The sequence below is a fragment of the Ochlerotatus camptorhynchus genome, unplaced genomic scaffold (assembly GCF_037179485.1).
Source record: "Ochlerotatus camptorhynchus isolate MF236.1 unplaced genomic scaffold, CSIRO-AGI_Acam_v1.1 ptg000101l, whole genome shotgun sequence".
NCBI lineage: Eukaryota > Metazoa > Arthropoda > Insecta > Diptera > Culicidae > Ochlerotatus > Ochlerotatus camptorhynchus.
The window spans coordinates 620,499-643,484 of record NW_027040591.1 but is presented as its reverse complement, the minus strand read 5'-3'; the positions used below and the strand labels follow the sequence as shown (position 1 = coordinate 643,484).

The following is a 22,986-nucleotide window of genomic DNA, read 5'->3' as shown; positions in this document are numbered from 1 at the left end:
AACTAACAACTTGACCTAATATATTTTTATTGAAACGAATGGCTGATTCCTAATGCTTGTAATATGATCAATAATCGATACTTTTAATCAAATAAATGAGCTTCAGTTTCCAAGCCGAATGGTTGAGAGTCACGTAAATAACGATAACCAACCGAATAGCCAACTTTAGTGGCGAATATCCAATCAAATACGCAAAAAAAAAACCAATGAGTCACCATAATCGTGACAGACCAGAAGCTCACTATGCACCTCCTTCCCCTACTCCCGTCCCGGAAAATATATAAACTGTTAAAAAAATCTAAAATTAATCTTTTTTTAATTATTTTTTATTTGAAAGCATATTAAAAATGCTAAAAACTTCTATCAAAATTTGTACTAAAAGTTGATGTTCTAAGAGTTTGGTCAATTTTTAAGTGTCCATTTCGGAAAAGTCATTCCGATTAGATGAACCGTTTTCGTGCTATGATTTAATAAAAATATCGACTTCACCATTTTGAATAATAAGGTGACAGTCAAAATGGCCGAATTCCAGCACAAACCGGGTAAACAATTATGCTATGTTTCGTGGAATTCCGAGAGGTAAAATCTAAAATTTGTTTATTTATTTTGTTTGGCCTGGAGCTGCTCAATTGTAAACACAAGAATTGTAGAAAATTTTGTTCAGTTCAAATTTTTTGTAATATTTGCAATGAAAACAATCATTTAGACTTCGTTTTCAGCAATAAACCAAATTTAGAGCAAAAAGAAAAGCTCAGAAATTTGAGTAAAAGTTTATCTTCTACTATTATTGTCAATTATATGAGTACCATTTTGAAAATAAAAAATATTCGCGAGGAGTCAATGGCTAACGCAATTGTTTACAAACGCAGTTTCGCCCTTATGGCGAATTATCCATAGTTTCATGGAAACCGAAGAACTGAACGATTTGTCAGTTGGTGTGGAAATGCTCAACATCTAAGTTGCAAACGTAAACAATGGCCTTTTTACGCAAATTTCTCGAGAATGACAACACGCCCAAGCAAAGCACCCAAATGATTATGTAGGAGAGGAGTCCTTCTATCCGCTAGCATTGCTGTGGCAGTTCGCAAAACAGTCAGGTTCAATGAGTCATTTTCATATGAATATGAACTGCCATCGGCCGCATCATTCACTGCCTCGTGAGAGTCTGAAGGATTGGGAAGTAAACGAGTCACTGACAGCCGAGCACTCAGTCAGTAGCTCAGTCAGCACGTTTACTCTTCCGTGATGGTACCCAATCCTTGTTTTGAATGACTGAGCGTACATTTTCTATGGAAAAATGCCTCAATTACATATGCTGTGTGAGCGAAGGCAAGCGGTGTGATTCGCCTGTTAGTGAGTGACTGAATGTTTTTGGTGGCTCTTTCATTGCCTCGTCCTTTACCGTACCGGTACAAACGGTCTGGACAAAGCAATGAATTGAATAGTGCATTGCTTTCACACTCAGCCTAAGCAGTCAATAATTTTACGCTTTGATTGCTGGCTTACATGGATAGTGCTTAGAAATACGATAAATTTGCGAATTAGGTTTTTATTCAGCAGAGCATTAGGGTAAAAGACGGCTTCGAGCAAGCAACGCTAATCTCATTGGATGTTCTCTCCTCGTCTTTGGCTTAATTACGTCCCTACTGGAACGTTAGTGTTTTAGATCCACTTCGACAGATGTTAATTGAAAGCTTTTCAAGCCGGTACCAATTTGCATTTCAAGCTAAACATTGCATTAGGTCCTAAGTAACATTGACAGATTATCTTCGTCGACTTTCTCTTTGCATCCCCACAGCCATGTAAACATATTCCGAGGTATTTTCAGCATACATATCGATAAAAGAAGTTTTTATCTAGCATCTAATACGACAAACACATAAAGAAACGGTTCTATGCTCAAGTTATTAACGAAAGAGAAAGTCGACGAAGAGAATCGATCAATGTTACTTAGGACCTAATGCAATGTTCAGCTTGATTTGTATAACTGTGTGGCAAGCAGGCTTGCTGAAACTCCTCAAACTCACTGGAGGTTTTACAACACTCTTGTCCTGCGAGTTTAGCCAGCCCTCACCTCGAGTGAGTAGCGGCAGGAATATGGAAGAAGTAAACAAAAACTCCTCGAGAGAGAGGGAGAATGAACTTCAGCGAGAGGATGATTCGTCGTGAGGTGCGCTTTTCGAGACTCCGGATGACTTTTTGTTCGACGCAAAAGCTCAGAGTTCACTCAGAGTGAGAGTAAGAGCGTGTAATAGAAAACATGAACATAAATTGCAGCAAACCTCACTCTCATTTTATCCCCCTTCGCTCACAAGCTCTGAAGCTCAGTGGAATGATATGGCAGTAGGCATTCTACTCCTCAGAAAAATGCTACGCTCGGCTCATTTCTAACTCGCGAGCGAGCCTCCATCAAGCCTGGTGGCAAGAACAATCATGTCAACACTGAACCAAACCATCCTCCTGTTGTAGAATGAATTCGCATTCAGTTGACTACAGATTCTATGTTTCTAAATTTTAAATGACAAAACCATTTGGATGAGTTTCTGCACAAAAACGTGTGTATTACTTTCAATTGGCGAAGGAATATTAACATATGTTTCGTATGTGAACCATTTACAGTCCATATGCTAGGTGGAATGGAACTAGAAAGAATTTATTTTGCGAATGCACCATGACTAAAATCATTCGATATGTCATATAGTCGCTCGCATTCTAACATTTGGAAGAAACATGGTTAAACACGCAGTACGTGAAATTTTGATGGCAGTCGCAGAGTAAAGTGAAAATTAAATTAAGTGATCAATTGTAGACGTGTCGGTAGGCAAAAATAATAATTTGCTGTGAGAACATTTTACTAAATCATGTGTGTTGTATTTCAGATAAGGATTTCGGGCAGAAAGATCATTAGTTTTGTTCAAGTTGATAATTCCGAAGATAAGCTACTTCCAAAATCAGAAAACATGGTGTGAACATTAACTTTTTTATCTTGCTTTTTAGGATCAGTTGCATGTAATGGAATCATCTCCAGAGAAGCGAAATCAGTGAATTTCAGAGTAGTCAACAACCTCTGGAATAAAAAATAACGACGACCGTCATTCAGCACAAGATTTCACCATGCCACCCCTGCTATAATGTCATCCTGATCAGAAAGTTCATTTGTCTTTTTTTTTAACTAATCTTACTGTCGATTTTCATCTGATTTTCCGAAATACCGTTCGAGATCAATAATCATTCAAGAGAAATATAAAAAGTATTTCACTATAAAATTCTTTTTCGTTTGATTTACGTCTACGTAGGCTTTCAAAAATTTAACTAAAATCAACCAATATTAAGATGACAAGTATCCAAATTGATAGAATGACGATCGTCTCAATATCATCTGATAAGCGAATAATCATTCGAACCAAGGATGGCGTTTAGGTGAATGCCAATCCGAAAAAAATGCTAGCTCGATCCAGGAATCGAACCCATCAGCCGCCTCTCCAGCATGGTCTTGCTTTATAGCTGCGCTTTTACCGACTGACCAAAGAAGGTTTCGAAGGTCTAGGAGGATGCGAATGTCAAAATTTCGCCTATGCATAATGGATTCAACCCGTTTTACTTTGTTTTGATTATTTTTAGGAATTTATTAGGCTTTCAAATAATCAATATATTGTTGTTCAGTCATGTTCAGTACTCATTGCCTTGAATAAATATTGAAGAAAAATAAATCGAAATTTGATCGTTATATCGAGATTCCACAACTAATTAATTGATCTCAATGAGCCCTTTGCCCCATTGCAATAGTGTTGGGGTAAACCAGCATGAAAAGTGCCAAACTCAATGTGAGGTGGATGGATTTATATTTGAACGGACTCACTCAATATGCTTGTCAACTGGGAGCCAATGTGAACTGTCAAACGGGAGCCGCAAATGTAGTTACTGTTCTTATCTATCATCAAGTATTATCATCTCATATAAATGAACATCACTTTTTCGAGACAGCATATTAATTGTAAGCTGGACGGCAGAAACCAACACAGTTTGGATGACGACTCAACTGGGTTAAATTTCCTTTGGTGAAACAACAATGTAAACAATCTTTACTAAACTCATGGAGACTCGAGCACTACTGCCTCAGATTGTTTGGCGGTATTCAACTGAAGAAGCATTTTTAAGTAATTTTCCATTGGCTTGCAAAATGCAGTACCCAGGTTTGTTTATTGAATTTGACAGCCACATAATGACCTTGTTTCCATCTGATTAGATTCTTACGACTGAGCAAACGCACTTTACCAGATATTGGGGCTTATTACGGATGTCACTTCACGGTGAAAACTTGTCACTTGTCGTCACGGTGAAGTGATTCCCATTTGATTTGTACGACAATCACGGCTCTTATTATGAGTATCACTTCCTTATCACCGTGTAGTGACACCCGTGATAAGGCCCATTTTCTTGGAATGAAACATATGCAGTACTAAATGCTGCTGATTTCGGGTTGCCGATAATAGAACAGCTGTTTAACACGCAGTTCAAATGAAAAGGTGGCCGACAATAGTCACACTCCCCCCTAAGAAGTTTGGAGCGTTCAAAACAGGGGTGTCATCTGGGGAAACGAAGCGGTTTTCGTGTGATCGCTTGTATGAAACAGTCGTTTCGTCTTTGTTACGTAATGTGGCCCCAGTTTTGTACAATTCCCATTCGATGGAATGGATAGGGGCATCATGCAGCAAATGAATGTAAACAAACACTACATTATGTGTGCGTTACGCCGAGTACAAGCTCATAGAAGCGCGATCGCTGCTTAGATTGACGAGAATACGTAAATGCCGCTAGGGCGATTCAAATATGATATACACTCAAAAAAATTCACACGTTTGATCGAAGTGTTTAAACACTTGATTTTCTAAATGCACAATCACATTTACTTTGTGTAATATAGTGTATTTCACCTTGGTTCAATGTGTTATACACGTTAATTTATAGTGTTTCAAACTTTGAAATGTTGAAAATCTTTCACTATCTATTCAAGTGTATTGCACATTGAATCACGCTACTGTTCAAAACAGATGGATTTAAAGTGTTTTGCATTTCAATACGATGTGAATTGCTTGCTCAGAAAGGTAAACATCGATAACAAGAGTTGTGACTTTATCCTATCAACCTGCCTCATATATGAGAACAACCGTGGCACAGTGAGATCGAACGAAGACTTCGGCAGCAGCATACCCCAACAATCCATGATCGAATCCCAAATCAGACCCATTAAAAATATATGTGAAAGCTCTGGCCTCTGGCAGTTTTGTTTATATATTTGTCGATTCATTTTTAGAGTCGGTAAAGTAGAATTCGATAAAGTAGAATATTGTAGAATATTGAACTATGGTGTGCAAAGCTATTGATATCACCATATGAGGCACATAGAATCCAAGTGTGTCACAATTCAAATCCATAGTGTTCAGGCATGGTTCATAGCATAAGATTCACACATGAAATGGATGTGTTTCACAATATACGCAAAATTAAGTGTGAGACACATGATGATGACGTGTGGAATTTTTTGAGTGTAGGGTTTTTGATCTGATTTCCGTCCTACTAAGCACAACCCACCCTTTGTCACTCTTTCTTGAACGGGTTTTAACAATAAATGAAATGTTTATATCAAAGATTACTTCTGAAATTATTCCCCTTTCCTAAGTACCGTTGAATTTGATAAAGAGCCACATATTGTTGAGATATTATTAAAAATCTAACACTGGCTTCTTAATTCCAAATTCGTCCTACGAGTTTCAATTCCGTCCAAACGCATTGAAACGCCATTGGATTTTCTTCGTCCTACGGATGAAGGTAGAAAAAGCGAGTTCGCTGGAGCGCTTCTTTTGTTTTGAGAACAATGAGTGTAAATACTCACACAATACGCTCTAATAGCAACAATCAATACGAAACTAACGATTTTAAATTGACTCACTACTTGACTAGCCTATTGGTCCCAAACAAACGATTAACGAATCCCATTCTAGTCAAAATTCTAGTACTACGCAATGTTTGTTTTGATTCGCTATGAAAGTTTGACAGATAAAATGAAGAGTTAGCGAATTTTCCTATGTTTCGAGGGGTGAATCGATTAGCTTGGGACCGAAGAGAGTACCAGAGCTGAGCCAAAAAGTTGAGCATGTTATTTCGGGACCTTCTAGTCTTAGAGTTACCTCTATGATGGTATTGCTATGTAGCTGCGCCCTTACCAACTGAGCTAAGGGAGGCCGCCCACAATTTCTTTAAACTTTTCATGTTTTCCGCATAGTTTCGAAGTTTTGATTCTTTTTTATTTGTATGGCAACGTCTTATTCATCGATCGATGGTCTACGTGATCGAATGAAACGTGATCGTACACTGACAAACAAATCAAAATATGATACGTTTATCGAAATTAAAAAAAAATAACCCAGTTGGGAGGAGGCCTGATAATTTTACAGCCTTAAAGCTCGATCTTCCGAAACAGTTAATCTCGAGCATGAACTCTTTTATCAGAATTCAAGATCGCGAATCTATGTACCACACTTCAATTATGGATGTAATAGGGTAGATGCACCAATTTTGGCTATACGTTCCTGTTATGGTATGTTCTAATTATGGCCTGTGGGATTCCCTTAGGCCATAATAGGAACTGGTACACCAATGTAGTAAGCGTTTAAGGCAGCTGCGACGGAAAGAAACAAGCATTGAGTTGGAAAACAACACGACATCGCGAAAGAGGCATTCGTTCCGCGATGAGCTTCTTATACAGAAATAAAAACATTTGGCGAAAGCCTGTTCTGGTCCCACGGCAAGTGGATAATTTACCAGCAGTGGCGGTTTTTTACATCCATCCTACACTTAATTTTTATTGCCGAGATTTCAACAACCAACCAGTTCTGTAAATGATTGTCGAGACTCTGGTAACAAATTAGAGTTTAGCTGAAATCTCAGCTAAGAAACAATAATTTGGCTGAAATTCCAGCTAAAGTACATGCCGAGCTAATCGGCTCTTGGAGATTTTACCGAGCTAGATTGAGTGTGTATGCGCCACTGCCGTCGGGATAACGTGACTCTCCGTGCAAATTAAATGCGGGAGTTTCGTCGATGCTGTTTTAATTAAAATTAATATTGGGTAGGTACATGAAGCGAGAACACAGAGGCAAGTGCCATTCGTCTCCATGTTTGTATAATACAGTTCCGTACACTTTAACAGTGCTATTAATTTTCATATAATTCGATTGAAGATGAACCAATACAACCATTCAATCAATTCTGTGAAAAAGAATTCTCACATGACCATAATTTGAACAGCCTCATTCTCATTCGAAGCTCATCGTCACTGTCAATTGAGTCACTGACTATCATTTGCTATACGACAGTGGAGTATGGAAGAAACCCAGCAGAATGGTCCCGAACAGACAAGTCGACCCGATGTCAGATCAATGTAAGGCAAATTTAACGTCGATGTCGATCCAATGTCGTGTTGTTGTAGGGTCAACATCGGGGAGGGGGTTGGTGTCGGGTTGGCTCAGGGGGTGCGACACACCTAAATCTCAATTTTAGATGGTCGGAATATCTCACGTTAGCAAATCAATCTACGAAAAATCTTTTTTCATCTCTTGCATCTATATCCATCTACTTGCATCGCCCTCCAACTGTTTGCAGGAAATCTTCAAAATCTTCATCAATCTTCTTTTTATCTACTAAGTGTGCACGCATCTCACAACAGCAAAGCGATTTTTTTCCTGCATCGTAGATAGAGTCGCCCCCCTCGGGTTGGCTTAGCTTTTTCGCCGGAATGTCGACCAGAGCTCCGGTTATGTGTAGGTTACACTCAATTGAATGATATTAAGCGTTTCTCAAATAAGAATGATCCATGCCTTCGTCAAATGACTAAGCGAATGCGACCATGCGAAGGAAATCCCCTTTGATAGCGGATAGCTGTTTTTCTCATTTTCATCAAAAATGTTCAATTGATTTTGAGAATTTACAGCACTGCACTTTAAGCACGTGATAGAGGTAGCAATCTTCACGTTTTGATTTCTTTGTCTACATTGAACAACCGATGGCTTACCGTCTCGTCTTAGGTTGGAGACAGTCGGTAAGGTAGGTTATTCGTTGTTCATTTAACTATTTAATTGATTGTGGATTATTAAGATCTCGCTATGTAACCGATATTCAATTGATAATTGGAATTCAAGCTTATATATTATTGGATTCAATTCTTCAAAGTTCTTCTCAGAGATTCATTGAAAATCTCCTGGAATTTTTTTTTCACAATTCCTCTGGAATTATCTTCAGAATTACCATGTAATTCTATTTATAAATACCTGTAAATCATCCAAAGAATTAACCTAACCTGTCCTAATTTCTCTTCAGAATAACTTTCTAGTTTCCTTGGAATTCATCAAGAATAATTTCTAGAATTCCATTGAATTTGAAATTTGAATGATATTTGTATCTTGTAGGTTCATCCAAGTTCAACGCATATCCCAAGTTTTTTTTTTCAAGCTCAGATCTTAACTTTATTTGCAAGCAAATGATTTCCAGAAGAATTTTTTACTGCAATATTTTACTTTCCTAAATTCGACCTTGCTACCCCCCATTCAGCTCAATTACTCTTGAAAATCTTTGAGATCTCGGATTTCAAAATATGTACGAACTTAATTTTAAAGCTCAGAAAATTTTATGCAGTTTGTAAAAATATGTTTCATGCTTCAAGAACTAAAAAATTGTTTCAAGAAATTCTTTGAATTCGACCATTTAGCTTGTCACCCTTGCCCTCCCCCTCTCTACGACACTGAGTGTGGTCCGCACTTTACGCAGAAACTAACTATATGGCCTGCCATATGCCTCTGGCTGATCAATTCTGCTCTAGAACTAACTTTTTTTTATTCTTTATTAAAGTGATTTTACTAGAATCTACTGGTCCAGCTGATCAAATGTTTACAGCAAGCAGAAACTATTTCACATTAGAATTGTTTACCAACTAATTGTTTGTTCTGTAACGTAATTGAACTATCAATTGCTTTTAATTCAAAATTTATAGCTTGAGGTAGGGCCAACTAATAGAGCAAAACGATATTCAATTAAGGACAAGCTTCAGTGAAGCTTCATCTGCTCAAATACTTCACGTTTTCAGGGGTACAAATCACATAGTCTACTAATTATAGCGTGCATAGTGTCATGGAAAGGGGGCCGAATTTGCTCGAGATTACTCTTGGACTAATAGAAGTCGTGTGTCTGCGCAAGCTGTGTAGAGCTGAACATTTAACTCGATACTATTGCGAAGCATTTGTCACTTGCTGGTATGAAGTAGATCGTGAGTTGTATATGCCCGAGAAAACGAAAAGTGGGGAAACAACTGTAGTGAAAATCTGGGTACAGGGGAGCCAAAATCTGGGTCAACTGGGAGCCAAACATTTAGAAGCCACAAATGTAGTTACTGTTCTTATCTATCATCAAGTACCTATTATCATCTCATAGAAATGAACATTACTTTTTCGAGACAGATTACTAATTGTAAGCTGAACGGCAGAAGCCGGCTATCTCAGTGAAGCAAGCTTAAAACCTAGGCACAGTTTGGAAACAGTAAACAAACTTTATTGAAGTCATGGAGGCTCGAGCCCTACTGGCTCGAAGTTTTTGGCGGGATTGAACTGAAGAAGCGCATTTTGAAGCAATTTTCCATTGGCATGCAAAATAAAATCAATTGAGGCCGTTGTACCCAGGTGAAAAAAGGCGTCCGTGACCCGTGTTCTTAAATACACAAATCCTCCGAAGAGCGCGCTATTTCACAGCTGTTTTACAATCGAGAAAAAGCGGTGGGTGGACGGAACCACCCACTGTGGTCTCCGAGGGATTCCTGTGTTGTTATATTCCATATCAGCGAATGCTGGTATGATGTGGATGTCTATATGATAAAGCTAGACGTAAGAGGGGCATAGTGAACAGGTGGGGCATAATGAACATCACGCACTCCAGTCCTAAACTTCTAACCGAATCAAATTAACTGGTAAGTTCAATATCACCATTGCAAAAATTATTGACCAATTGATTTGTTTCGAACCATACGAAACCCAAGGCTAAAGCACAGGAAGCTCACTATGCCCCTCCTTTCCCTAAATATGTACAAAAGTTTGCTTTTACCCACATTAAAATTAACTAACAACTTGACCTAGTTTATTTTTATTGAAACGAATGTCTGATTCCTAATGCTTGTAATCTGATCAAAAATCGATACTTTTAAGCAAATAAATGAGCTTCAGTTTCCAAGCTGAATGGTTGAGAGTCTCGTAAATAACGATAACCAATCGACCAGCCAACTTTAGTGTCGCCTATCCTATCAACATGCCCTACCCAAAAAAAACCCAATGAGTCACCATAATCGTGTAGACAAAGAAAGCTAAACCTCGCGTCGCACAGTAAAGCCAACACAACAAGGGAGCCGCATGGCATTTTGTTCAATGTCACACACCATAAAGATGCCTTCTTCAGGCATGAGGGTGCATGAGCGAGGCGGAGCGGGATCTACATATGAGAGAGATAACTAGTGCTTTTGTCTCTCTCATACCCGCGATTCCCCCCACTGATTTCTGAATTCACCTTTAAAACGGCATGCGTCAATCGTGGTTATATTTTCTTAGTGGTAGGTACTGGGGCCCTCCCTTAGCTCGGTAAAGGCGCAGCTACAATGCAAGACCATACTGGAGGTGGCTGGGTTCGATTCCCGGTCCGCTAGAGAAATTTGTTCGGGTTGAAAAATGTCTCGACTTCTCCGGAGTATGATTGTACTTGCCACACAATTAAACTAATTCAAAAATGGTACAGACCCCTCAATTAATAACTTACTGTGAAAGTGCATCTGGTTGAGAGCACGCAATAAGCAAATATGCTATAAATAATAAGCTTGAAAAGCAAAGAAGAAGAAGAAGAAAGAAGGTACTGGAAAATCAAAGCTCTGCTAGCTTACGAGGCCAGTGCACGGTCGAACAGACCAACTCAAAATCAGGTCAAATCGACTCAATTTCGTCAAAAGTAAGATGAATTTTCCAGGAAAAACATCTCGCATATGAGGAAAATCGATAGAGGTTTCACTCACTCTATTAGAATACTCCTAGACTGAGTAAAATTTCCATGGATTTTCCTTATATTCGAGAAGTTTTTCCTGATTTTTCACGGCTTTTGCCCAGAATATTCAACTCACACGAAATTGAGTCGGTCTGATTGACCGTGTCGGGCCGATAATGAAAAATAAATTAATAGCGAAGCACCTATCAGGTGAAACGCGTTGCTTATCAATCGTTAACCTTCGGGCAAATTGTGACATGCCTGACGACCATGGCATATTGAATACTAAATGATTAATTTTATGATGGCTTTCAGATTGAACCCTAAGTACATGTCCTAAAAGTGCCCTATCGTCATATCTGCCAAAGCTTTCCACATTCATCTATTCGGACAGAGCAGAGAAAAAAATGCATTATTCATGGGCGCTTTTTCGATCGTTCCAATTCCCTACTATTTTCCGTCATGAATCATAAATGCCTTCAAACGCGGCCGCACACACTCATACACAAACACGCAACCACCACAGACAAACTACACTTTGAGAGGCGTCGTCGTATTTCACCATCATTTTGTCATCCTTGGCCCCCGACGTCGTCGCTTGGGAATCCGGGACTCACACGAGACAAGCACCCGGCAACGAATCGGATACATCGGTCTGTGCGCAGATGAGCGTGGGCGTGCGAGTGTGTGTGTGTGGGTTTAAATCTATGTACAACCCATGGAGGAGGACTCGATGTAGGGAGCTAGTTGCAATCAGGAAATGAAAAGTGCCTCATCGAAAGCCGAACCAGCAGTAGAGGGTGCGCGCGCGTGCCTGCGCCGTGGACCAAAGAAGACCGGACTGAAGGTTGATTTAGTTGTACGATGCGCAGCGGGAGTTGGGAATGATTATTTAATAGTTGCGTAACCGCAGTGCGGGCATAGTTCAGCAGGTTACCCCAATAAGCGGGTACCATATATGAACGATATCAGACATTGTTGTAACCAATCATCATATCCATATAAGAGGTTGGTAAGCACTTCTCATGGTTGTTTTCGAAGCAACTTACTGAAGCTTGAAGAAACTAGGTACTGCCCTCATTCCCGTTTTCGAACGAATCGGGTTTTGCTTACAAACCAACGTTTTGTTCTAAAACGGAAATAACGACGATTTTTAGCAACTTTAAAGCATTCAATTTGAATTGTGGCGTAAGCCTTAATGCTTATAATTAGACTGGCATTAAACCAATCGTATATTTCGATGGAATCAAATGTAATTTTAGTAAAAGGTACTAAGAGATCCTTTGGAAATTTTGTACTGGCAGACCACCTTATATCTATTTCAACGCTGGGGCGTAGTGGTTAGCTTTCATACCTTTCACGTCCCAGTCACGAGTTCGAATCTCATCCCCCGAATAAGTCTTGAATACAACCCAGGGTGTTAAAGTGACTTTAATAAAAAAAAAGACTGCTTTCCTAAACCCGTACAAATCTACTTGTATAATTTTAGGGAAGCATGAATGTTCAGATAGATCTCGATGAATATTTCAAAAGGTCTAAATTACAATAATCGATTCTTTTCATCTACTACCTATGTTAATTCAAGAATAATTTTTTTTGTTAAATAGACACCTTGATGGATGTTTCAGTACCCGATTTACTGTAAGGCCGGTACGCGGATCATAATTTACCAGAGAAGACTTGAGAGTTTTGAGTAGAGCTTGGTGAATTTAGTTTTAACTAGTTTTAAGTCATTTGGGGCCTTAGCTCAGTCGGTAATGAAGCAAGACCAGGCTGGAGGCAGTTGGGTTCGATTCCCGGTCCGGTCTAGGATTTTATCGGGTTGAAATTTGTTTCCACTTTCCAGGGCATAGAGTACATAATAATACTTGCCACACAATTCCTGATAGAGTTGGAATTAGGACGTTACAGCTTTTGTTAATAATGTTAGGCCTATTCTGTGCGTCGTGTGAGGTGAGGTGACAAGCTGTCACTTGTGAGGGACAATTATTGTCACCTCTGGTGAGGTGTCTCTCCATATAGCAGGAAAAGGAGAGTCACCTCTCCCGAGGTGACAATTGTCACTTCACCATCATTTCACTTTCACCTCACCCTACACGCCCTCGCAGAATAGGCCTAAATGACTTCTCTCGATGATTGCTAGAAGTCAAGACTCACCCACGCAAATTAACATCATCGTCGGGTAGGGGCGAAGACTTCCCTTACCCGATAGTTATGTAGGTTTGTGGGGGCGTGACTTGAATTCCTAGAAATCATCGAGAGAAGTCTCGATTACTTTTTCGAAGGGACGTATCAACATTTGTAAACAATGCATTTGATCGTCGATTTGGCGTAACTGGTAGCTCGCCCACGCATACTAACACGACTATCAGGTAGGGGAACATTTCCCCTATCTGATAGTGGTGTTAGTATGTGTGGGCGAGCTACCAGTTAAGCTTAATCGACGATCGAATGCATTGTTTACAAAAGCTGATACGTCCCTTCGAAAAACTAATCGAGAAGTCATTGTTCAAAAAGCTGTGTTGCCCTAAAAAGAATAGCGAACAAGTGGGGCATAATGAGCATCCCGCATTCCCGCCCCAAACCTCTAGTTGTTCGAAATAAATTAATCGGCAGTAAGTTCAATATCACTATTGCAATGATTATTAACCAATTAATTGCTTTCGAACCAAAAGAAATCGAAGGCTAAAGCACAGGAAGCTCACTATGCCCCTCCTTCCCCTACTAATGCAAACATTGTACAGGCTTAGTAAGCCCTAAATTAACAACTCGCGCTCAAATAACACTAAGTTGAGGGCCTCATAGTCTAGTCAGTAAAGGCACGGTATTACCAAGCCGGCGGCGGCGGGTTCGATTCCCGGTCCGGTCGAGGGAATCTTTCTGGTTGGACATTTTCTCGACTTCCCTGGGCATTGAGTATCATTGGGCTTTGCCACCCAATATACAAATTCATGCATTGGTATTTGGCATCGAAAGCTCTCAATTAATAACTGTGGAAGTGCATTTGGAACACTAAGTTTGAGAGCACGCAATATGCGAAAAATAAGAAGAAAATAAGAGCCGGCGTACAGTCTCAGTAGGGACGAACGTACTAAAGTCAAAGAAGAAGACGTGTTATCTATTATCGTCAGTGGGTCAATGAAACCTCGTACCGGCTGATGAGAGTAAATTGGGTACCTAAACATCGAGTTGGTCATAATTTTAGGCACTATTCAACGTATGGTTCTGTATGTAAAAGGCCATGTTGAATTTCTAAATCACGTATTTATTTGCGTTTTCCACCAAACTGGACTTGAGTAAGTGTGCCAATTATGGCACTAGTGCTCCAACTTTCAAATTTGAAATTAATTTTCTAGGTTTTATTTGCTTAGATATATGGCAAAATCTAAGCCCTAACCATGCATCGACATAAATTTGGTAAAGAATTAATACAATTTAAAATTAAGATAGGGCCAATTAGAGGACCACAAGGGTCAAAAAATGGCCCACTACTGCGCTTAAAATAATTCCATAGATTTTTTTCACAGAGGCCAGAATAACGAAAAATGCATTGATTGAATTGATCTCCGTTATTCCTATCTAGCAATACCTGTACTACACAAGCTTCCATCATTTTTAAGTAGGATATTTTACTTAAAGAATTTAACGTGTAAATTTTGGCTGCAAAAGCCATTATTCACCCTATGTCGATTTATCGCTTTACTGGCCTGTACGAAGAATTTATTGTCGCCTTTGATTTCTGAGATACGTCCTCAGATCATTTTAAAATGCTCAAATCGAGAGTGAATTTTCAAACAGCCGTTTCTGCTTTTGTAAGCAAAGGTTCAAACGTCAATTTATTTATCGAAATCCCAAACTTCCCCAGCATAACGGTGTTGTTAGTTAGCGTGGGCGAGCTAAGAATTTCGACAAATTGACGTTTGAATCTTTGTGTTTACAAAAGCAGATACGGTTATTTGAAAATTCACTCTTGAAAAAGAACTTGTATTTTTCGAATCAACTACATCTAGATGAACATTTCAAAAGTTCCTGTCTTCTTTGATCGATTCTTTTCATCGACTTTCTCCTTTGATAACCACGCCTACTCAAACACATTTCGTGCTATTATACACAGTTTGATGGCGGAAATTATTATCTTGCGCTTCGAACGTTGAACACAGCAGGGGATGCTTTTGAAGTTGAGACAAGAGAAAGTCGATGAATAGAATCGAGCAAGACGGATAGCACCTTCTGAAATGTTTATCAGAACTCAGCTGCAAATGCGTTCCCTGCTATGTTTAATGTTTTGTGCACTAGATAAGCACTTCATTTACCAAACCATTAGGCGAAACTACATCTAGAAATGTGTTTACATAGCCGCGATTACCAAAAGAAAATGTAGATTAATAGAACCGATCAAAAGAGATAGGACCTTTGAAATTTTCATCTGGAACTATCTGCAGAATGCAATCATTTTCATGGCTTACTTTGAAGGATTCGATCTTGAATGGTGATACTCTATGGAAGCCTTATTTTCGATAGTTCTCGATTACTTTTTCGAAAGGAACGTATCAGCTTTTGTAAACAATGCATTTGATCGTCGATTTGACGTAACTGGTAGGTCGGCGACGCATTCCAACACTACCCACAGATAGGGGATTTTTTCTCCTACCTGATAGTGATGTTAGTATGCGTGGACGAGCTACCAGTTACGTCAAATCAACGATCAAATACATTGTTTACAAAAGCTGATACGTCCCCTTCGAAAAAGTGAACGAGAGTTCTTATACTTTCAGCGCAGTAAACATTGGGTAGTAATTTCGTACACGAAGTCCCTGTAGTTTCCGAGACTTGTGCCAATTCATTTCAACCCTTATAACGCCCAACTGTGGTTTCTGTCGCGTATTACATTAATCACCATATTTTAGAGCTTCTCTAGCATAACCGGCATTATTTTTCATAAAATATAAGCCCTGACCTCTCCTAATCTATTGAGTGCTATTTTCGGTATGTTTAATATTGAATTATCCAGATCTTTATTTTTTGACTAGACGCAATTTAAGCGCGAGGGGTCAGCAATTTAAGAATGCCAAGCAGCAGTTCGTGCAATTAGTCGGATGCAATACATTGAAACGGTCAACTGGGACCATCCTTTTAGCAACCGATATAAGTCAAACGAGCAGTCGTCAGTCAATTTTTGATAGTTTAATTTAAATCCAATGATCGAGTTGTCAACTGTTGGATACTTTTTGTATTGTCCACGAACCTAACGACTCAAAAGAATCGTTATGGTTAAACGTTCTCTTGCCCATCTTGTACCATCAGACCTCTGACCCAACCCTAGAGGCCTTTGTTGCTATTACCATTCTACTAACAGTTTCTTAGCATTCTAAAAATCCGTCACGTGTTCATTGTTCAGAGAAAAACGAGACCCTCCCTCCGTCGTCTTCTAAGTAGCAGGACATCAAGAAAATCAAAACAACCATCCCTCAGCTGCGCATCGTATTCTATTTGTTCTTCTTTCCGATCTCAGACACTACTCGCAGACGCAGCAGCACGCAGAGAAGGAAATGAGGCACCCTTTTGCTAGTTCGGCCTTGGACTCGTAGGACTCCGCAGGTTACGGTTTGGTTTATTTGTAGTTGTTTTTTTTTATTTGGTTAGGACTCTTTTCTCATTTGACAGTTACAACCTCTTAGTGTTTATTTACCGGAGGAACTCATTTGCTCGCCTTGTGGCTTTCGATGGAGGCAGTGCGATTTTTCTCGTTCCTGGAATAAACGTCGTGGAAAAATTGCTCGCCCCACCGGAAGTTACAATCGGATACAAGTGCGAGAAATGGCCTGTTGCATTTCTGTAACCTGAAAGGAAAATGTTAACATCTGGGCACAACAGATCGGATCCTCAGGGGGGACAACTTATGTGACAACTCTTAAATCTAATGGCACATAAAAAAAGAGAAACTCGCTCCATTGTCCATCGTGGTCCCAAACTCCGGCGCGGGTTGATTGCGTATTTGCTTAAGATGCGCACTTTGACGCGCACTGGCAGAGCGTTCTTTGGTTCATTTGTGGTATTTGGTTTGTGGTAATTAATAGAACTATCATTAAAGAATCTTACTCATCGTCGCCCGTTGGCGTTGTTGTCCGTCCAGCGGAGGAGTCCCACGACGTCGTCCCGTTGCGCTACGTCCTAGCGGCAAACTGCTCCTTCATTATTGACATAAATCTACTAACTGCATTGTTTTCACAACATCAGTAAACATGTTTTGAAACATTTCTTCCTCGTCTTGCTGACAGACATCCAGTATGAAAGCAAAACATGGGGATAGACTTCAGAACCGCATACTGATCCAACGTTCCAAAAGTTACAACTATCAATGACAAGTTGATATCTACATGTCGCACAACAACTAACACAAATCATAATCACGATGCGGTCACACCCCTCCCCCTTCATTTCGCACCACCTTTCGCTATGCCGCCGACGATGCTACCATCGAAATTGCACACTTCCAACCGCCGTGATCTGAAACGATACTCAAAAAACTCCCATCAATAGCTAGGTGGTTCCCCAGATACTTACGCTGCCTTTTCGGTGGAATCAGCTTAATTGCACCCGGTCGCTCGGCGGGATCTTCGCGGGCTTTCTTCTCCGGGGGTCCTTCTTTGGATGAAGGCGGCGGTGATGGCCGTTTGGTGTGGACGGTTCCGGTAGCAGTTGATCCCACAACCCCCAACGTTGTCGTCGTCAATGGCTTCTTCAGACCCTTACGCGATGGCGGCGGAGGCGCTTCCTCAATCAAACCGTGCGAGCGGAATTGAGAGTTGAACGTCTTGACCGTTTTCGGACGATGCTCGGAGTTGCGCACTTCAATCGAAATCGACGCTTTCTTGTTACTATTCGCTGGTGACGGTCTGCTGTTGTCCGCCGATGAATCTGACTTCTCATCGGCTCCATCTCTAGATTTTTTAGGATTTTTGTCCAACTTACTACTACTGGCCGGGGAGGATATCTTCGGATGACCTTCTTTGTCCTTGCTTGAATGGCTAGACTTTTCCTTGTCTTTGTGCTCGCGGTGCTTGTCATTTGAACTACTGCTGCTGCTGCTCCTGCTAGATGTTTTCGACGAGGATGAGTGTTTGTGATGTTGCTTGCTGCTACTACTGTTACGATCTTTCTCCTTATCCTTGTCTTTGGAGCTAGAACTAGAACTCTTGCCAGTCGAACTCGAGCTGGTGGATTTGCTTTTGCTGCTGTTGCTACTCGTGCTGCTGTTATGCTTCGACGACGACGAAGATGACTTGGATGAGGAGGATCTATGACCGCTGCTGCTAGATTTCTTATCCCGATGCTTATCTTTATCCTTAGAAGAGATTTTTTCTTTGGACTCTTTGCTTCGATCCTTTTCAACACTTTTCCTTCGATCTTTGTCTTTTTCCTTTTCCACTTCACTTTTATCTTTTTTCTCGTCCTTATCTCCATTGTCAGACACACTTTTATTCAACTTTTCCTTCGAGTCAGTTTCTTCAACCTCCGGATCGCCCTCCTCAGTCAATGTTTGATCTTGGTCTTCCTCTTTCACTTCATCTTTAATGCCGTCTTCTTCTACATTCGGTTTCTCCTCTTCGTCATCCCCCAAAGAAGCGTCACCTTTCTTTGTCGGTGATTCGACCTTTGCCAACACTTGTTTACCATTTTTCATCGTAATTTTAAACAACAACGGAGACTTCTTGCTATTGCCATCCGCCACTGCAGCGTTGAAAGCTTTCTTTGCCTCTTCGACATCTTCTTCTCCTTCGTCGTTCTTTCCCTCTGCCGTCTCATCCATGACACCATCTTCCGTAGGTTCCGCATCGGCGGCCTCTATTGCTACGGCATCCAGAGCGTCGTCTCCGTTTTCGATCACCGTCGTCTCGTCCAGAACCTCCTCCTCCTCCTCATGCGATGACTCATCGACATCTTTATTTTCTTCCGACATGGTGTCCTCCGGGTTACGCGATTTGTCATCCGAACTGCTGCTACCGGACTGCTGGGCTGGGCTGGACTGTTGAGACGATTGTTGCGATTGCTGTTGATTGCCGGAGCGAATGTCGTTACGTGCTATCTTGAGCCACTGTTCGACGAGTTTTGTCGCAAGCAGGCGAACTCCTGGAGAAGAGACGAAATTGGAAGCTATGTTTAGAGTTGGTTGGATAATTTGGAATATGTATATAGGGAATAATTCCATTCAGGGTGTTAAGATCGGTCAAGCAAGCTGATGATGAGTATGATTCAAAATAAATCATGTAGCACTTCAATTAATCACATTGTTGAGCAGTTTTGGAATGACCTTACCAGCGATTTTAAGAATATTGAGTAATAAATTTAAGATTGTTCAAGACCATATTTTCTCATGGTTCTAGAAGAAAAAAATAATATAATGTCGGTTATATTTAGCACCCAGGACAACTCCGAGAACTATGAGTATTCGGAAAGTCGATTATTGTTGGTTGGATTCCGTGCCTAGGATAAGGCATGGTCTCTAAATATTGTCGGAAACTTGAATCACCCTTACATAGAAATGATGCAACCTCCAACAATCTAGATCTATCCTGACAACGCTGTTGCAGCTGGTGGGGATAGAAAGATTTGGTAGTTGGACAGCAAAGTACGTAAAAATACGTTTAGGTATTGACAAAGTTAAATTTGTTTTCAATTCATACTCGCTGAGTTGACACTCTAAAAAGTGATATTTGCAGATGAAAAAAAAAAGAACCCAATGACATCATTGCACACAAAATTTTCACATTGAATCTGTGAAAATCTCACTTTTCGAACGCCGTTTTGATACTCACTCTCCTTTCCCTACGCAGACAATCATCCACATAAATCGTTGAAAATTTGTATGGACTGTTAACACTCGATTATTCCAAGGCTCATTTATGCCAAATGGCAATTATACCAAACGACTCAGTATTTAATTTTGATAATTTTCGGAGATTATGCCAAATGAGTTTTAGTCAACTGACATTTGGCCAAACGACTTTATGCTAAATGGTCAAAGTATTTCATTGTGATGTTTTTCGGAGATTATGCCAAATGAGTTTACACACTAAGAAGTGATTACCGGACACTCGATACTTGTAATTTTTACCGAACTTTCAACAGCTGAACTGTTCAATAAAGAGCAGGAATTTAAATTTATTAGTTTAAAGACTTCAAAACAAGGAATACTTCACCACAATGGCCAGGCTCGATTGTTTAAACAACGCTGACAGTGTTTCGAAATTAAAATTTAATGAAACAGCTTTTGAAATGAGGGTTAAAGTTTAACCGAACGTTCAGCTGCTGAAAGTTTGGTACACATTTATAAGTGTGTATTCCAATTAAAATTATGCCGAACGTCTTTATGCTAAATGGGCTTCCCTCACAAGTCAACCCTGTTTGGCCACGCCATTATAAATTTTAAGTTTGGTATTGCCCAATTTTACCTCTATTTAACACTAGCCTTCCTTTTTTGTCTGACGTAGGCTTGTTCAGAGACGATGCTATATAAGAGACGCGCGGAGAGAATAAAAGTAAATCTGGTTGCACGGCCAACTAATTTCTTTTTCTGCAAGATTTAGCAAGCCGCAGTTTTGTGTTTACTTCAAGTGACTTTTGATTTGAGCGACTGTCGTCTGCTTCAACATAGACCTGTGCACGGGGGTGAACTTTAGTTCATCTAAAAATAAACACTTGAAAATGCTCGCGTAACATTTTAAAAGGCCCTATCTACAAAGGCCCTATGACATTGACATTATGGCACGGAACTTTGAGATGATAGCGGAAACGTACATCAGACTGAAGGCTGAAGCTAGACGGATTGGACTTGCCATCAACGCATCAAAGACAAAATACATGAAAGCAAGAGGTTCTAGGGAAGACAATGTTAGCCTCCCACCCCGAGTTCAGATTGACGGTGACGAAATCGAGGTGGTCGATGAGTTCGTGTATTTGGGCTCACTGGTGACCGCCGAAAATGATACCAGCAGAGAAATTCAAAGACGCATTATGGCAGGGAATCGTGCCAACTTTGGACTCCGGAGGACGCTCCGGTCGAATAAAATTCGCCGCCGCACGAAGTTGACTGTCTACAAGACGCTGATTAGACCGGTGGTCCTTTACGGCCACGAGACCTGGACTATGCTCGTGGAGGACCAACTACGGTGGAGTGCAGATGGATGACGGAACGTGGAGGAGGCGAATGAACCACGAATTGCACCAGCTGCTGGGAGAACCATCCATCGTCCACATTGCAAAAATTAAGCGACTACGGTGGGCTGGGCACGTCGTAAGAATGCCGCACGACGACCCAGTGAAAATGGTTCTAGAAAGCGACCCAACAGGAACAAGAAGAAGAGGCGCGCAGCGGGCAAGGTGGATCGACCAAGTAGAAGGTGACCTGCGGACCCTTCGCAGACTACGAGGCTGGCGAACTGTGGCCATGGATCGAGTAGAGTGGAGACGACTTCTTCGGACAGCAGAGGACAACAAGGCCTTAGCCTGATTGGTAAGGTAAGGTCATTTTTAGTAAACTGAGTGAGTGAACTCAAATCCATCCGTGCACTCGTCTATTACGGTCGAGATTACGGTAAAATGAAAAATTTTTACCGTATCGGTAGTATTGCAATTCAATGGAAGTATTTGAAGACTCAATTTTTGACAACTCTGAGTGAAACCAAATATACCACACATTGGGGGGTATATTCTACAGAGCGTTGCACAAAATTATTTGATCTGCAATTGTTGCTTCTTATCATGTATGAGTGACATCTCTCTTTTGAAGTCATTCACAAATTTTACTATCTTGAAAAATTACACCGATCTTTGTAACAGAGCCTATGTAGATGTATCTCGTTGTGCTGGAGCAAATATTTGGTGAGAATAAAACGAGAATACAGCTGATGAATAACAATAATATTGCCTGTCCAATTTCACTTTTCATATGCAAACTTAATTATAATTATTTAAATCTCAACAGTTAACCAGCGTCTGGCTGAAAATCTCCTTAATAAAAACAACCAACCTCAACAATTAAATTCATCACCAATCTCAATACTTCCCACGCTTTTCTTCGTGAAGCGCTCGTGTTTATTTACATTGCTCGATTGGAACCGCGTCTAAGATTTTGTGACAAGCAATGCATTAGGTACAGGAAAAACGTCACGATAGGGGGGGTAAATTTCTCCTCGATTTAGCGTGACATAATTAATGCATGGGCCCTAAAAGGAAGAAAGCTGCAACAACAATCGGAGATATTCGTCTCATCTATGATATTCCACGAAGCGCCTGAGAAGCTAGATAACGATCCCACAACCAACAAGTGTCTCGCCCCGTAACTTAGTGCCTAAAAGTTTCAATTTACTTTGACGCATTTAAAAAAAAAAACAAATGCAGTTTTTTTCGACGCATTATTTCAGATTGCAAAAAGCTCGCGTAATTCTATTTTTTTTTTCACAAACTAGGAATTTTTCGAAAATGCAATTGAACCTTGTTAAGGTCAACAACTTACTTGAAACCAGTGGCGTCGCGTAACCTCACTTTTTACCTGTTCAACAACTTTGGAAACGTTATTAGGGTAATGTTTACCTTCAAATCAGTTTCAAAAGGTGCAAGATCGTCTAGTTTCACTGATTTGTATCTATTGGAAGCAATATGTTTTTATTTGTTTACGTGCTGAGAGAGTTGTTGAACAGGTCTTGGCATACACAGTTGTACACACCAACTGCTCATTTGTTAATAACTTTTTACTCAGTTGTTGAAATTTGTTTTTCTTTGAAGTAATTGATAGATAAGGATCATAGCTTACTATAGATAGGCAAAAAGTAGATAAATCTTAACATTCAAATCAACACCAATGAATGTTTACTATTAAAGTCCGAGATGTGCAGCGAGAATTTCTCACTTCATTTTTAC

The 22,986-nt window shown here is 40.2% G+C and overlaps 1 protein-coding gene across 1 annotated transcript in view; it reads right to left on the bottom strand.

Annotated features, from left to right (window-relative positions):
* Window positions 1-22,986, bottom strand: part of LOC135699009 (muscle M-line assembly protein unc-89-like) — a 42,909-nt gene that overhangs the window by 5,675 nt on the left and 14,248 nt on the right. Inside the window, exon 5 of the mRNA XM_065219184.1 lies at window positions 17,632-19,197. Coding sequence (XP_065075256.1) covers window positions 17,632-19,197 — 1,566 coding nt within the window. The remainder of the gene's footprint in view (window positions 1-17,631; window positions 19,198-22,986) is intronic.